Genomic DNA, 16,995 nt, shown 5'->3' with positions numbered 1-16,995 from the left:
AAGTGCTTTATAAGAGCTAGGTATCAGTAGTTGTATAATGGAGCCAAGCAGCATTTTAAAAGAGGACTCTCATACCGTAATAGGGATCATTCAGTCACAAGAAAAATACATACAAAATGGGAACAAACATATGCTTGATACACATACTAAGGAAAAAAGTTATTTTGTGGTATCTCAGCCTTATAGAACATGGCGAGTAAATAGAGATCATAGAAAGGTAGGAATGGAAGGGACCTCGATAGATCATCTAGTCCTGCACTGAGGCAGGACTAAGTATTATCTAGACCAGTCCTGACAAGTATTTGCCTAAAAATCTCTAATGATGGCGATTCCCCAACCTCCCTAACTAATTTATTCCACTGCTTAACTACGCTTGTTGTTAGGAAGTTTTTCCTAATCCTCCTCTTTATGTCCCCCAATTAGTCTTCTCTTCTCCAAACTAAAATCACCCATTTTTTTCAGTCTTTCCTCTTAGGTCTGGAGTTCTAGACCTTTAATCATTTTTGTTGCTGTCCTCTGGACTTTCTCCAATTTGTCCACATCTTTCCTGACATGCGGTGCCCAGAATTGGACACAATACTCCAGTGGCACCCTTATCAGTGCTGAGTAGAGTGGAAGAATTACTTCTTGTATCTTGCTTACTATACTCTGAATACACCCCAGAATGAGGTTTGTTTTTTTTGCAACAGTATTACATTGCTGACTCATATTTAGTTTGTGATCCACTAGCACTCCCAGATCCTTTTCTGCAGTAATGCTTCCTAGGCAGTCGTTTCCCATTTGTGCAATTGATGATTCCTTCCTAAGTGCAGTAATTTGTATTTGTCCTTGTTGAATTTCATCCTATTTATTTCATAGAATTTCTCCAGACTATTTCTCCAGTTTGTCAAAATCATCCTGTCCTTCAACTGCTCCCAGCTTGGTATTATCCACGGACTTTATTAGTGTACTCTCTAGGCCATTATCTAATGATTTACAAAGACATTAAATAGACCCAGGACAGATCTTTGCAGGACCCCAGTCAATATGCCCTTCCAACTTGACTGTGAACCATTGATAAAACTACTCCAAGGACAGTTTTCCAACCAGTTGTGCACCCACTTTAGAATAGGTATGTCTAGACCAGTGGTTCTCAATGACTGGTGCATGGGCCAGCAACATTCCCTGAGATTTCCCTGACACAGTTGGGAAGGCAGCAAGCTAGTCCCTGGTATCAAAAAGGTTGAGAAACACTGGCCTAGGCTATATTTCCCTAGTTTGTTTTTGAGACTGTCACATGAGACGATATCCAAAGCCTTACTAAAGTCAATATGTCATACTGCTTCCCCCTTAACCACAAGGCTGGTTACCCTGTAAAGAAGGATATTAGTTTGGTTTGACATGATTTGTTCTTGACAAATCCATGTTCACTGTTACTTATCACCTTATTATCTTCTAGGTGCTTACACATTGATTGATTGAATATTTGCTCCATTATCTTTCTGGGTATCAAAGTTAATTATACTGCTCTATAAGTCCCTGAGTTATCCTATTCCCCTTTTTTGATAGGCCCTTTTCCAGTCCTCTGGGATCTCTCATGTCCTCCATGCCTTCTCAAAGATAATCGCTAATAGCTCAGAGAGCTCTTCAGCCAGTTCCTTAAATATTCTGGGATATATTTTGTCAGGCCCTAACTTGTCTAAGTAATTCTTATCTTGTTCTTTTCCTATTTTAGCCTCAGATCCTACCCCATTTACACTTATGTTCCCTATGTTAGTTATCTGATCACTACTAACCTTTTTGGCGAAAATTGAAACAAAAAAGGCATTTAAAATTTCTGACATTGCGGCATTTTCTGTTATTGTCTTTCCCATGTCATTGAGTAATGGGCCTACCTTGTCCTTGGTCTTCCTCTTGCAGCTAATGTATTTGTCAAATGTTTTCTTGTTACCTTTATGCCTCTAGCTAGTTTAATCTCATTTTGTGCCTTGGCCTTTCTAATTTTGTCCCTATATGCTTATGTTTATTTTTTTTAATATATTCATCCTTCGTAATTTGACCTAGTTTCCATTTTTTGTAGGACTTTTTTTGTTTCACATCATTGAAGATCTCCTGGATAAGTCATGGTGGTCTCTAACCATACTTCCTATCTTTCCTCTGCACTAGGGTAGTTTGCTCTTGTGTCCTTAATAATGTCTCTTTAAAAAACTGCCAACTCTCCTGATCTCTTTTTTCCCCTGGACTTGCTTCCCAAGGATCATCCCTACCAGTTCTCTGAGTTTGCTAAAGTTTACCATCTTGAAGTCCATTGTCTTTTTTCTGCTGTTTTCCCTCCTACCATTCCTTAGAATTATGAACTCTTATCTTTTCATGATCACTTTCATGTAAGCTCCCTTCCATTTTCAAATTCTCAACCAGGTCCTCCTTATCTGTTAGAATCAAATGTAGAACAGCCTTTCCTCTTGGTTTTTTCTCCACCTTCTGCAATAAAAAGTTATCTTGAATGCATTCCAAGAACTTGTTGGATAATCTCTTTTCTGCTGTATTATCTTTTCAACAGATGTCTGCGTAGTTGAAGTCCCCAATAACCACCGAGTCCTGTGCTTTGGATGATTTTGTTTTAGTTGTTTTTTAAAAAAAAGCCTTATCCACCTCTTCTTCCTGGCTAGGTGATCTATAGTAGATCCATATCCATGACATCAATCTTGTTTTTATGCCTTTTATCCTTACCCAGACACTTTCAACAGGTCTGCCTCCCACTTTTGTCTCAGTGCAAGTTTATATGTCTTCGATATACAAGCCAACACTTCCTCCCCTTTTTTTTCCTGTCTGTCCTTCCTGAACAAGCTGTACCCTTCTATACCAGTATTCCAATCATGTGAATTATCCCAAGTCTCTAAGTATTACAGTGATTGGACACTATATAGAAATATAGAGGTGGATACACACAAGGGAACAATTGTCCTTTCCTGGAAAGCATGTAAATACTACAGCTACACACCTACCTATGATAAATAGATTGATTTGCCTCCACTAGAGAAAAGATTTTTTTGTTTATGGAGATAAACCTAAACCTATCTCATAGAACTGGAAGGGACCCTGAAAGGTCATCGAGTCCAGCCCTCTGCCTTCACTAGCAGGACCAAGTACTGATTTTGCCCTAGATCCCTAAGTGGCCCCCTCAAGGATTGAACTCACAACCCTGGGTTTAGCAGGCCAATGCTCAAACCACTGAGCTATCCCTCCTCCCCCCTTGATTTTGTTAGTGAAGACTGATTAGTTAAAGTATGCTTAATGGAAGCCTGGCAGTCACTATGGTTTAGTAGTCTACTAAGAGATTTGGGAATTTTCTGTAGAATCTTACCTTAGCATGAATTTATCCCGAGGAGTGATTTGTCTTGAATGGTTGGGATTGATTCTCTAGGGCCTACACAAGTTCTTTGCTGCCCCTCTTAAGGGTTGCACCTGGGAGGCCTGATATCAACACTGATAGGTTAGGACTTTAAACATGTCATGGAAGTCAAACAGCATGAGAGAGAACTTACGGATCACTGATTGTATACATAGAATTGGCAGATCCCATTATTCATTAACCATTGGAGTTCTTTTCAGCTAGGCATGGATTGCAGGACTGTTTCATACACAGACATTGATTTAGATTTCTCTTTTTAAAAACTGCCATAAACAGGCATTTAATATAGCAAACACTATGAAAGTACCGATAAGGGTTTCTAACTTTCAACCATAAAATCAAATTTAGAATTAGGAGAGTCAATCTACAGTATCTTTGTTATTCCAGATTTTCTCTCTGTTTCACACAGAGCATATATAACTTACTCCAAATTTTCTCTCTCTCTCTCACCCACCATATCCACAAATAAAGATCAACAGAACCAGGAATATCTGAAGTCACTCCTATTGACTTAAGTGAGTGTGCATCTCTGAGGGCAAATATTTGGTCCTACAAGTTGTATTCATTTCAGATTTATGCAATATATAAGCAGATAAAAAATAGAAAACTTCCTTAGGCATGTGAATTCAACTAAAGCAGACCCTGAATATTATTTTTATTTAAATATATAGAGATATATAAATAAATGAAACTTAACCTATTTTTGATTATTTCATTCCTCCATATCTAGTTTTGACCTTGGATATGATTATCTGGTTAGTCTTTACAATTAATTGCTTATGTCTTCTCATTTTAACTAACAATGGGAATAAACTTGTTTGAAATCTATTTTTGCATTGTATCCCACTGTAAAATTGCTTTTCTTGTGTTATCCTTTGTTGGTCTCCAGGAAGTGCCTCCTTTTGTTCAATTTATTTCCTGTTTGCTAGGGTGGGTTCATGTGCTGAAATACTTGAGAGTTAATGAAATGATTGACTGTTAAAGGCCTGCTCCTGCAGCCTGTGCTGATGTGAATAATCCCATTGATTTCAGTAGGAGTAGTCACATGAAAAAGGGCTCTGCTCAGGCTCAAAGGTACCACTATGCCTATGGCATGCTGAGGGAGTTGAGTTTAGGCTGTCATGCAAACTAAACTCAGAAATTCTCAGCTGTTTCAGTTTTTAATTTTCAGCCTTACTGTTGAACTCATGTTTTTTGTTTGTTTGTTTGTTTTTTTGCATTAGTGCCAAATCCTGGATCTCAACACAATGTCTAAGGGGCTGAGGAAAGACTCATCCTGTGGGACAGAATGATTGGTGGATCTATGTAGTCACAGATCTGCTACCATTCTCCACAAAGAACTTGATTTTGAATTCAGTGAAATTACTCATCTGATTAAGTTTCAGGGCCAGAGAGCTCAGCATCTTGCAGGGTCAAGCCCCCAAATCCTTGCTGGCTGGGGTGCAGGAAGCCCCCATGGAACAGAACTCTGATATGTGCAGAGACTGATGACCCCCGCTTCCTTTTCCATAGCAGAACAGCACTAGTTCCACTGGGTTGAGTTTCTCTACAGCATCAGAGGAGGGAGCAGGATTTGGCTCCAATGATCATTAATGGGACAATGTTGCAGCTAAGATAAAATGTGACATTATTTTGTCGACAAATGTTGGGTGTGAAGTTGTTTTTGCAGAAGTTATGTGGATAAAGGTCACTGTGCAAAATCAAGGGAGGGATTCTCCATCCTGCTATGGCCCCTTTACTCAGCTTTTGTGCCTGGGAAATTCTCCTGTCATAAGAACTGAGCCAGGACAACCACAGGTTATCTTATGAGACCCCCTCCACAAGTCCTGACATAGGCTGTGGGGCTTGGTGTATGACCAGAGAGTAGAGGGGTAGGCCAGGGGAGGGCTTTAGCAGATGCTGCTTCATTAGTTTTTGGGCTGCTGTACCTTAGGGTTGTCCAAATTATGCTAAGGGCCTTTTTAGCCCTCATAGAAGCCTGGAATTGGGCAAGCACAAAGGTGACCTTAGCCACCCACTTCTTTGGGCCTCAAGTTTTGTGCTGAACTTCTGGGAAAGAGCTCTAATTCTTTATAAGCCTAATCCAGTTCCCATCAAGGTCAACAGGAGGCTTTCCGTTGATTTAAATGGGAGTTGGATCAGGCCCTGTAGGGGATGCTGTTACAGTTTCCTATCTAATTCATTGTGGGTTGTGTATTTTTTCTTAAAACAGGAAAAACTCTGATTACTCAAGAAAAAAGAGTCATGACTTATGACCAAATGCACAGCGAAGTAATCAGATATGGCCAAGGCACGACTGGGGAAGGAAAAGTAATGAAGATTTAGCCTGAGAAGAAATGGAGGGGTTATGAAATGCACTTAAACTTCTTTGAATGGGAATGCTTAAAAAATAAAATAAAAATCAATGAGCTTGATGCATTGTATTTAATGTATTTCTCATGGAAATGGTGACATCTCTCATTTATTAGTGGGACAATTGCTATTGTGTACAAATGAAAATAGTTTTCTGTTTGAGAAAGCCAAATCATTTTAGCAATAAGCAGTTTGACGCTTGAGGGGAGAGAAATCAACTGAAATCCAGAAAGACAAGACATTGTACAGATCTGCACCTTTATCAATCAATGTAAACAGAAGAGAGCATTCATTTATGTTTCTCATGCTTGTGGGTTACAACATTGCTATTAATAATCAGGGATCACCGGTGATACAGAATGTATTTTGTTTTACTACAAAAAGATATTTTTCAAGCAAATGGTAGCAATGTAGATGCTTTCAAGCCTTGTGTTGAAAATGTTCTGTGTGTCTGAGCTAAAATCCAGAAAGGCAACAATAAAAGGCTGATTTTTTTAAAAAGTGGCCCTTTGGTACTAAATGGCGAAAGCCTTGTCTAGTTCTATATCTTTGACACAGGTGGTGGTTGGTCTTTAAGATAAAAATGGAGCATAATTTGTTGGTTGTCTCAGACCTTTCAGTAAAAATGCATCTCATGGATTTTATTATGACTAAATCCAAGAGACAAGAGCAGGATGTATATATTTTACACAACAAAAGGTTAATTTATGTCCTTTCTAAGTGGTGATTTTTGATGTATCAGAATATATATCGAAACTAGGATCTCTCTTCATTCAATTAACTGCATAAAAGGTGGGAGGATTTCAACAGTCTCTTGTGTGCTATCTGTTTCCGAAGAATATATATAAAAGCACCCTTGTTACTTTGAATCGCATCTGTTCAGTTGAATTTCATGGGGGCGTATGCTGTTGTACTGATGATAATCAATTACCAGAGTAGCCATTGTCACTGTATTAAAAGTCACCAGGACTCCATTCAGTACCTCATCAATAGGATTATTAGTCACTGTGAACCCCACATTTTAAATAAAATAAGTGCCTTTGGTAATTCACTTGGATTTCCCAAGAGGTACATAGTGAGAACAAATAGATCTGTACAAAATTCAAACATGTCAGTGATAAAAGTTTTGTTAATCCTTAAATATTTAATGTGAGAAAGTTTATTGTAAGTACTCAATGGACCAAATTCTGATCAGTTACAATGGTATCGATTTCAGTGGAATTACTCTGATTAAAGTCAGATCAGAACAGGGTGCAACAGATAGAACTAAGGATAGAAGATTTAAGGGAGAAGAGGGACTCACATAAGTGACAGTAAAAGCAAAAGCCTGAAGATTATTTTTTCTTCAGTAAATGCAAAACAGAATGCAAAAGGACATCTGTAATATTCTAAAGCTAGTTTTTAACTCTGATGTGTTTAGCTACTTCACAGACACTGAAGCACCTGTATTCAGAACAAAGTGGAATGTCACGCTTTCCTTTTAGATAAAGTCGTACCAAAACCTTAACTTCAGATTTAATAGAATAATTGTACATTATTAGATCTATTATTTAAATGAATTTTTGTAATATGTACTAGTATTACAATTTTCTGTGAAATTCATTGTAAATATTGTGACATTAAATTTAATCAAAAATATATTCTATTTGTAAATGTTGTAAGAGAAATGTTATCTGAGGGGTAAGAAGCAAGGAATGCTTCAACAAACTGGTGGATGGGGAGCTACAATGAGGGAATAGGTGCTAAATGCTTTTGGACCAACATTGCCCGTGAAAACACAAGCAGTACAAATCTATAATATCATTGTGTTGCTTCAGCCAATGATTTTGTTCTCATTTTGTCTAACAGATTTTAAGAGGCTGAAATGACAGGCACCTGCCTAACAGCCATTAGTGCTTTTAAAAATCCAGCCTGAATTTCCATCTCTTTCTTAAATTAGAACAATGATCCCTTAGAAAAATAATGTAGGTCATACTACTGGTATTTATTCTAAGAAGAAGAATATCAAATAGAGTACGTACAGTGAGCCAAGTTTGGCATTTCCCTATCCCCAGCATGGGAGAGCTGGTGGAGAGTATTGCGTCATAGTAGGTTACAGTTCCACACCTTATCATTATCATCATCACCATCCAACAACAGTCAATCAACTAAACAATACATCTGGGTTACTGGAAATCATAATATACTGATATTTTATCATGCAATACAGAGCTCATTATTCCAGCTGTGGCCTTCCTACAATCCCATCTCCTGCCATACTGAGCAGTAGATGGCAGAGCTTACTTTGCTAAGGAGTGATCAAGGCTTCCCTTAAGTACCTACACACCTAGAATACATTAATTAAATCATGTGCACAACATGCGACAGGGTAAGAAAAGGAGTGTACAAAAATGCCAATGGGTAATTTGATCATCTGCATAAAATGACACTTGGCACTTCTCTGATGCCTTCCATCTGCAGTTCTCCAAGTGCTTTACAAACATTAAATTAAGCCTCATGTAAGGTGGGCTGGTATTATCCTCATTTGCCACATGAGTAGAGTAAGGGTTTAAGTGATCTGTCCAAGGCTGTAGCAAAGCCAGAAATAGAACTCAGGGTTTCTGGCTCCAACATCTGTGCCTTAACAAAAAAGGAGTCTTTGCTGCTTTTCCTTTCTCATATTAGTATTTCACCTTCTAATATTAGCTCTAGATAGGGTGGCCAGACAGCAAATGTGAAAAATCAGGACTGGGGTGGGTGGTAATAGGAGCCTATATTAAAAAAAGACCCCAAAATTGGGACTGTCCCAATAAAATCGGGACATCTGGTCACCCTAGCTCTAGATAACTTGTAAAATAGCTGAAGTTTAGTGTAGAGTATAATTATTCTGTTAGTTTTTGTGGTCATGGATGATTTGTGGAGTAATGGTCCGAATTTGAATTCTGAGAGGTTACACTGATATGTGTGGGTGAACTTAAGCCACCTTAAAGGGGCCTGATTTTCAAAAATGCTGAGCACTTGCACTATGAAAATTAGCAAAAAGAACAGGAGTACTTGTGGCACCTTAGAGACTAACAAATTTATTAGAGCATAAGCTTTCGTGGATGCATCCGAAGAAGTGGGCTGTAGTCCACGAAAGCTTATGCTCTAATAAATTTGTTAGTCTCTAAGGTGCCACAAGTACTCCTGTTCTTTTTGCGGATACAGACTAACATGGCTGCTACTCTGAAACCTATGAAAATTAGGTTCTTTTTCGATGTCTGAAGTTGGGCACACACACAAAAATGGGAGGAACTCATGGTCAGTAGTCACTTTTGGATATGCCAAAAATACAAATGAACCAACAAATAAGGTTGGGGTTTTCAAAGGCATCTAGGGGAGTTAAGTAACCAAATCCTCATAAATATTAATTTGATTAGAGTGCCTAACTCCCTTAGGCTTCTGGGAGAACTCCCAGTTTAAGTACATACAAAAAATATAAGATGTTACGATGCAATGTTAGGCTCATGCCTCTTTCAATTTCTTTCCCATCTAAAAAAAAGCCCCTTTACACTTTCACCCACAACTATTTCACATTTGGGGACAATGTCTACCTTCAAGTCAGCAGCACTGCTATGGGTACCCGCATGGCCCCATAGTATACCATCATTTTTATGGCTGACTTAGAACAACGCTTCTTCAGCTCTCGTCCCTTAACGCTCCTACTCTACTTGCGCTACATTGATGATATCTTCATCATCTGGACCCATGGAAAAGAAGCCCTTGAGGAATTCCACCATGATTTCAACTATTTCCATTCCACCATCAACCTCAGCCTGGACCAGTCCACACAAGAGATCCACTTCCGGGACACTACAGTGCTAATAAGCGATGGTCACATAAACACTATCCTATACCGGAAGCCTGCACATCTACCAATGTGATATATGCCATCATGTGCCAGCAATGCCCCTCTGCCATGTACATTGTTTAAAACCAGACAGTCTCTATGCAAAAGAATAAATGGACACAAATCTGCCGTCAAGAATTATAACATTCAAAAATCAGCCGGAGAAGACTTCAACCTCCCTGGTCACACAATTACAGATCTCAAAGTCGCAATACTCCAACAAAAAAACTTCAAAACCAGACTCCAACAAGAAACTGCAGAATTGGAATTAATCTGCAAACTAGACACCATTAAATTAGGCTTGAATAAAGACTGGGATTGGATGGGTCATTACATAAAGTAAAAACTGTTTCCCCATGATAATTTTTTCCCCTACTGTTACTCACACCTTCTTGTCAACTGCTGGAAATGGGCCATCCTGATTATCACTACAAAAGTTTTTTTTTCTCCTGCTGATAATAGCTCACCTAATAGCTCACCTTAATTAATTACTCTCATTACAGTTTGTATGGCAACACCCATTTTTTCATGTTCTCTGTGTATATATATCTTCCTACTGTATTTTCCACTGCATGCATCCGATGAAGTGGGTTTTAGCCCACGAAAGCTTATACTCAAATAAATTTGTTAATCTCTAAGGTGCAACAAGTACTTCTCATTCCCTTTACACTTATATCTGTTCTCCATTTTGCTTGAATAAGTGATATACTGAACCCATATTTCCTCAAACTACAATTTGTGCAATACTTTCTTTTCTGTTGCTAAATTAGATGAGGCTCATGTCCATTCTGCAGCAGAGAATTCCAGTTTTTTAAACATCTTTGGTTTTTTACAAGTCTACGGAGACCCACCAACATCACGCTTCCTGAACCACCACAGCTGTGTTTGAGTTTACAGGATATTTTTCACCATGCTATTTTACATTTAACTTCCTTCCCCCCCCCCCGCCCGCCCCAGACAAGAGAGTATGACTTTCTTTCATCTTTCTACCTAATTATATTGCACTCTTCACTGTTGCATCTAAGCACTTTTCAAAATTACATAAATCCAGACAAGTGGCATATGAACAGACCCAGTAGTATTCACTGTCATTTCCTTCTGTCAAAGAAAAGGAAAAACAAAAGGTTTTTAATATTTATTAATATAATTATCATGTTTTTAATATTAGGATGGAAAATCTATGGGAAAGAGGAGAGTTGCATTTTGTCTTGAAAACAATCAGGTTTGTGATCATTCTTGTGGAAGGCACTGGTGGGAGGGAGTTTAACAGAAGTTGGCTAGCTACTAAGGGCAGGTCTTCACTACGGGGGGGGGTCGATTTAAGATACGCAAATTCAGCTATGTGAATAGCGTAGCTGAATTCGACCTATCAGAGCCGACTTACCCCACTGTGAGGACGGCGACAAAATCGACCTCCGCGGCTCCCCGTTGACGGCGCTTATTCCCACCTCCGCTGGTGGAGTAAGAACATCGATTCGGGGATCGATTGTCGCGTCCCGACGAGACGCGATAATTCGATCCCCGAGAGATCGATTTCTACCCACCGATTCAGGCGGGTAGTGTAGACCTAGCCTCAGAAGTATCTGTCACTAAGTACCTTCTAGTTACCATTGCCATTAAGGGTTCCATTGTTCCTGAAGATCATTGCTGCCCAGGATGGTCTGGTGATCACACAGGGAGAGGTAACCTTTGAGATGTCCCAGGACCAGCCCATTGAGCACACTGAAGATCAAAGCCAGGACTTTAATCTTGAGCCAGCATTCAATGGGTATCCAGTTAAGTGATTGGAATGAATAAAACAGTACTGTTATTGACCTGAATGTGTCAGAATGCAGGATGCTGCATCCTCCACTAGTCAGGACTGGCTCCAGGGTTTTTGCCTTCCCCCCTCCCCCCCCCCCCAAAAAGCCGCGATTGGTGGCACTCCAGCGGCAGCTCCACCGCGCCGCTTTCTTCTTCAGAGGGAATTCGGTGGCAGGTGCTTCCCTCCGAGAGGGACCCGCCGCCGAATTGCCACCGTGCCGCCCCAAGCACTTGCTTGCTGGGCTGGTGCCTGGAGCCGGCCCTGCCACTAATTGAGGTTTCTATAATGAATGCAGAGGTTTGCAGTAATCTAATCTAGTTTGAAGGTTATAAATGCATAGATTACAGTGGTCAGGACTGCAACTGATGGGATGCAGCATTATCTGCTGGCCAGTCAAATGTGGAAGGCATCATTTTTTCCCTGTTCTATTTGGGTAGCAGCTGTGAATAAGCAATCTGATTTTTAAGATCCATTTTAAGGCCCTTTTACTCTAGCAGAGGGGTATATGGGAGTCTGATAGGGCTTAACCACATCACCCCCAAGGCTAGAGCATACATCCAATTAGTCATGCTCTGCACCTGGAGAGGTGAGTAGCTCACTGGCTCCCAGCCAGAGGGGGCAGATCTAGGCCCTACTAAATAGACTGAAGGAGCTTAGTTGAGGGAAATGCTGTAGAGGAGACAGGCCTCTCTGGCTGAGAGAAGCCCAGGGGTCATGGGGGCAGCATATGCTCCTGTGAGGGAATTGCTGAGAGAGGGTTTGTGCCAGTAGAAGGGGAGGATTTTAGTAGCCCCAAGGGCCTGGGAATTATCCAGGTTCATTTGGACTTGTTAGGGATACTCTGGAAGCGGTTTGAACGTTATGACTTGGCCGAAGGGCTAAGCCACAGAAGATCTGGAGCCAGAGGCAGGCAGCCAACAAGAGGCACTGAAGTCAAAGACAGCAGCAACATCCCACACTGACGCAAGAGCATGCTCCAAGGATGGGTGACGACTACCACAGGGTGGCTAAGTGTAACTCAGTATCAGGCCCAAAGTGTTCAGGAGGACATGCAAGCTGCTTTGGTGATGGTGCTTACTGGCTGGATCAAGTTGCTGCTGACACCAGTTGTAAATATAAGAATATTCATCACCGAAGCACCCGATACTAATACATCACTAAAGTTCTGCTGAAGTCAATGTGGTTTGCCAAATGAAAAGTAACTGATAGTAATGACACATTCTGATCGCCAGAAATAGAGAGGAAGTTTGATAGTTTCTTTTTGTTTTCATTCATCCAATAAAACCATTAGAAGGAAGGAAATAAATAGAAATACATCTTGGTGGCTACTTTTTCTAGAAATCTCATTCATTTATTCTACACACAACTGAGCCAAAGAAGTGGTGTTCCACTGAGTTAATCCTACATTTTGAATAACATTTTGTCCTGTTAATCTGTGACATGTCAAGTGATTAACCCCAGTTGTACTGACACACAGACTAAGGGAGAATTCAGAAGTGCTGTTTAGAATTTAATGATAGGAGAAAAACAGGATGCATGTGTCAAAAATGAAGACAAATATCAAGTAGATATAAAGCAATAAGACAGTTGTGAAAATATTTAAGATGAAACAGGGAATAGTATTGATTGGAAAGCAAATTCTGGATGAAACTAAGCTCATAAGCAAAAAAGACATAACAGTTTTGGAAAACAAAATCTTAATTACTCTGGCCACATTTTATTTAGAGAATTATGAGGAGAATTGTCTTTCCTGTATGAGAAAGAATGGAAAGGATAGGAGGAAAACCTAAAAATATGACAGGTTTCAGAGTAGCAGCCGTGTTAGTCTGTATCCGCAAAAAGAACAGGAGTACTTGTGGCACCTTAGCGACTAACAAATTTGAAAATATGAAATTGTCTTGGCAAATATAAGGAGTTCTGGCAGGCTTCTTAGTTGCCGGAGGCAACCAAACAAGGAGTTTTTCTTTGTTTGTGTACATGACCTGGGTTATCTCAATCCTTTCAAATAGTATTTCAAATTCATTCCCAGTGTCAGCCCAGCAATACCATCTAACTGAACGAAGATTATGGCCTATGATGAGTCAAAGTTATTTAATTATATTGGCATGCACCTCTGAAGTGGTCCAAGAGTTTCAAATGGATCAGATGTGAAAGGGTAAAGAAAATTTATCCCTGTCCAAAGAGAAGTTTAGCTCAGCAAGAATGTAAATTGGCTGATAAACTGATGATCAAGGACATATATGATGAAATCCTAGCCCTACTGAAAACAGTGAGAGATTTGTTATTAATGGCAGTGGAACTAGGATTTCTCCTATGAATTTTGCTAATCCTGAGTTCTAGTCTTCCTCTCTCTGTTAATTAGAAACACATTCACTGGAGAATGTACTTTTATTTGTTAAAACCAAGTTGAAATAAAAAATATTTAAAAGCAATTATAAAAATATTTAAAAACAAAAGTATACTGAACTAGAAAAGCAGCAATGTCTGAAACACATTATCTTTTTAAAAAAGGTTATTTCTAAGTATGTAGGTGCTTGTGGGAGAAGAAGATAGATAGGCAATTGAGGCTGGCATCCCTGACAGAGAAGGCAAGGGTTGATGGCTTGATAAGCTCATAGATCTGATAAGTAGGGGAGGGATAAATAATAAAGGGCTTTAAAAGTAAAGACAAACAGTTTGTATTTGAATGGGGAAGCCAGGCGGGGAGGGGAGATACAAAGAAAGAGGGATGATATGATTGGAGTGACAAACCAGGAAAATGATTCCAGCAGCAGCATTTTGAATGAACTTGAGGGAGGCCATGTGGCTAGCATTGAGGCCAGAGAGAAGGAGATTACAGTAGTCAAGGCATAAGATGATGAGGGCCTCAACAACAGTTTTGGTAGCTTGGACAGAAGGGGAGAAAAGAATTTTAAAATTTTCTGTTGATAGAGCAGTAAGACTTCGACTCTGTATGACATAACTAACAAACTGCATAACACTAAACTAGCTGCCATGCACCACTATAATTTAGTGCTGTCAAATCCACAATGAGTTATCAAAATTAAACATTTTTCAGTATTGTAGCATTAGAAAGAAGTGATACTTGCAGTGCTTTAATACTAGAGAGGAAGACATCAGATAAGGACTAAGATGTAATGACCAGTCATGGAAAACCATGTTTTTAACAAATCTTGGAATACTGGGGAACATAAGAATGGCCGGCTGGGTTAGACTAATGGTCCATGTAGCCCAGTATCCTGTCTTCTGATAGCGGTTGCTGCCACATGCTTCAGGACAATTATTGAGTGATCCATCCCCTATCATCCAGTCCCAGCTTCTGGCAGTTGGAAGTTCCAGAAGACTGGTACAACATTAGCTTTCCCCCCAGTATTTAAAAGGGTTAAACAGAATGGCCTGGTTGATTATAGGCTGGTTAGTCTGACATTGAGATCCAGGGTAAAATCATGGGATGGAATCAATAAAGAATTAAAGGGTGGTTCCAAAATTAATGCCAGTCACATGACATGGAAGATAGGTCTTGTCAAACAAACTTGATATATATCTCTGAGATTGCGAGTTTGATTGATGAAGACAACTGTGTTGACATAATATACTTAGACTTCTACAAGGCATTTACTTAGTCCTGCATGAGCTTCTGATAAAATAATCAGCACTATGCAAAAATCAATGTAGCTCATATTAAATTAATTAAAAAATTAACTGATCTCAAAGTCCTCACCCTCTTAAGGGGTGCTTTTATTGAGGTCCTGCCGGGATCTGTTCTTGGCCCAATACTATTAAATATTTTTATCGATTTATCTAGGAGAAAATATAAAATTGCTTGTAAAACTTGCAGATGTCACAGAAATTGATGGAGAAGTAAATAATGGTGATAGGTCAGTTATACAGACCGATCTGGATCACTTGGTAAGGTGGACTCATTTGAATAATTTATATTTTAATATACTCAAATGCAGGGTCATATATCTAGGAACAAAGGTCACTGTAGCAGAGTATTTCTGGATCTGGCACGAGAACCTCATATTCTCTTTCTTGGGAACTGCACCAAAGTTCTCATGTTTGTCAAATAATATCCCTTCTTGAGATATGGTTTATTAAAACAGCATCACAGTTCAAATGTCAACTTAAATCAGAATAGGTGTGTGTGTGTATGTGTATATATGCAGTGAATTATATATATTTTATATAATTATAAAGGTTCCTTCCCAAAAAAAAAACAGCTGCTGCTGCTCTGTATTTCCTCAGGCCAATTTTTCTTAAGGATTCTGCTCCTGCCCTTCCCTGAAGGTAGCTCCAGCCTGGCCTTTGCATCTGCATTGGGTGGAGAACTGCCACCCCAGTCCTCTTTGAGTCTACATCTCGAGCTGGTCTCCCTTCACTGATGAAGAAGGTTCCCTCTTATAAGTCTCACGCCAGGTTACTAACTGGAGATTTGATTCTCTGGCTCAAGTGAAATGCTGGCTCAAGCCCATCACCTGGGGACAGATAACTAGACACAGACAAGGCTGAGTTCAACTCCCTAAAAGAGCCAGTCCACCCTGTGACAATCACATTTACAAGATGGGGGACTGTATCCTGCAATGCAGTGACACTGAAAAAGACTTAGCTGCTTATCCATCACAGACCCCTGAGCATGACCTTCAGTGTAATGCTGTAGCTAAGAGGGTGAATGTAATCCTTAGATGTATAACCAGGGGAACAGTAAGTAGGAGGAGAGGGGTGGTTTTGCCTCTGCATATGGCATTGGTGAGACCATTATTGGAATACTATGTCCAGTTCTGGTCTACACACTTTTAAAAAGATATTGAAAATTTGGAAAGGATTCAGACAAGAGCTATAAAAATGATTTAAGGTCTGGAAAACCTGCATTAGTGAGCCACTTAAGAAACTCAATCTATTTAGTTTATCCAAGAGAAGGTTAAAAGATGACTTGATCATGGTCTAAAAGGATTTCTTTCAGTACACACCTCTTTAATCTTGCAGAAGGCAAGTTGGAAGCTGAAGCTGAACAAATTTGGACTACAAATAAGTCACAATTTGTTAAACAGTAAGCATAATTAACCACTGGAACAACTTACCCCAGTCAATGATGAATTCTTTATCACTCAAAGTTTTTAAGTTGAAAAGAACATTACGGGCTTTATGCAGAAATTAGTGGGGGACGTTCTATGGCAGGAGATCAGACTGCTGATAATAATCCCTTCTGCCCTTGAAAAATCTATCAATCAACATCAAATGACATTCTGAATAAATCTCCTGTGGAGTACGATCCTGTTAAATTTCAGAGTAACAGCCGTGTTAGTCTGTATCCGCAAAATCTGTCCACATATCTATTCAAGTGACATCATCATAGGACCTAATCACATCAGCCATACCATCAGGGGCTCGTTCACCTGCACATCTACCAATGTGATATATGCCATCATGTGCCAGTAATGCCCCTCTGCCATGTACCTTGGCCAAACCGGACAGTCTCTACGCAAAAGAATTAATGGACACAAATCTGACATCAGGAATCAAAATACTCAAAAACCAGTGGGAGAACACTTTAACCTGTCTGCTCATTCAGTGACAGAC

At 39.6% G+C, this 16,995-nt stretch overlaps 1 protein-coding gene across 2 annotated transcripts in view; it reads left to right on the top strand.

Moving 5' to 3' along the window:
- The window catches only part of HTR7 (5-hydroxytryptamine receptor 7), a 55,800-nt gene extending 48,417 nt beyond the window's left edge, over window positions 1-7,383 (top strand). Inside the window, exons 3-4 of one of the 2 annotated variants that reach the window (XM_034777210.1) lie at window positions 4,122-4,146; window positions 5,604-7,383. In XM_034777210.1, the coding sequence (XP_034633101.1) occupies window positions 4,122-4,146; window positions 5,604-5,615 (37 nt within the window). In that variant the 3' untranslated portion in view covers window positions 5,616-7,383. The remainder of the gene's footprint in view (window positions 1-4,121; window positions 4,147-5,603) is intronic. The other variant, XM_034777209.1, reaches the window with a different exon arrangement.
- Window positions 7,384-16,995: the final 9,612 nt, after the last annotated feature.

This window comes from Trachemys scripta, chromosome 7 (assembly GCF_013100865.1).
Source record: "Trachemys scripta elegans isolate TJP31775 chromosome 7, CAS_Tse_1.0, whole genome shotgun sequence".
In the NCBI taxonomy this organism is placed as follows: domain Eukaryota; kingdom Metazoa; phylum Chordata; order Testudines; family Emydidae; genus Trachemys; species Trachemys scripta.
Note: the sequence above shows the minus strand (reverse complement) of the source record. Positions and strands in the feature narration are given on the sequence as shown.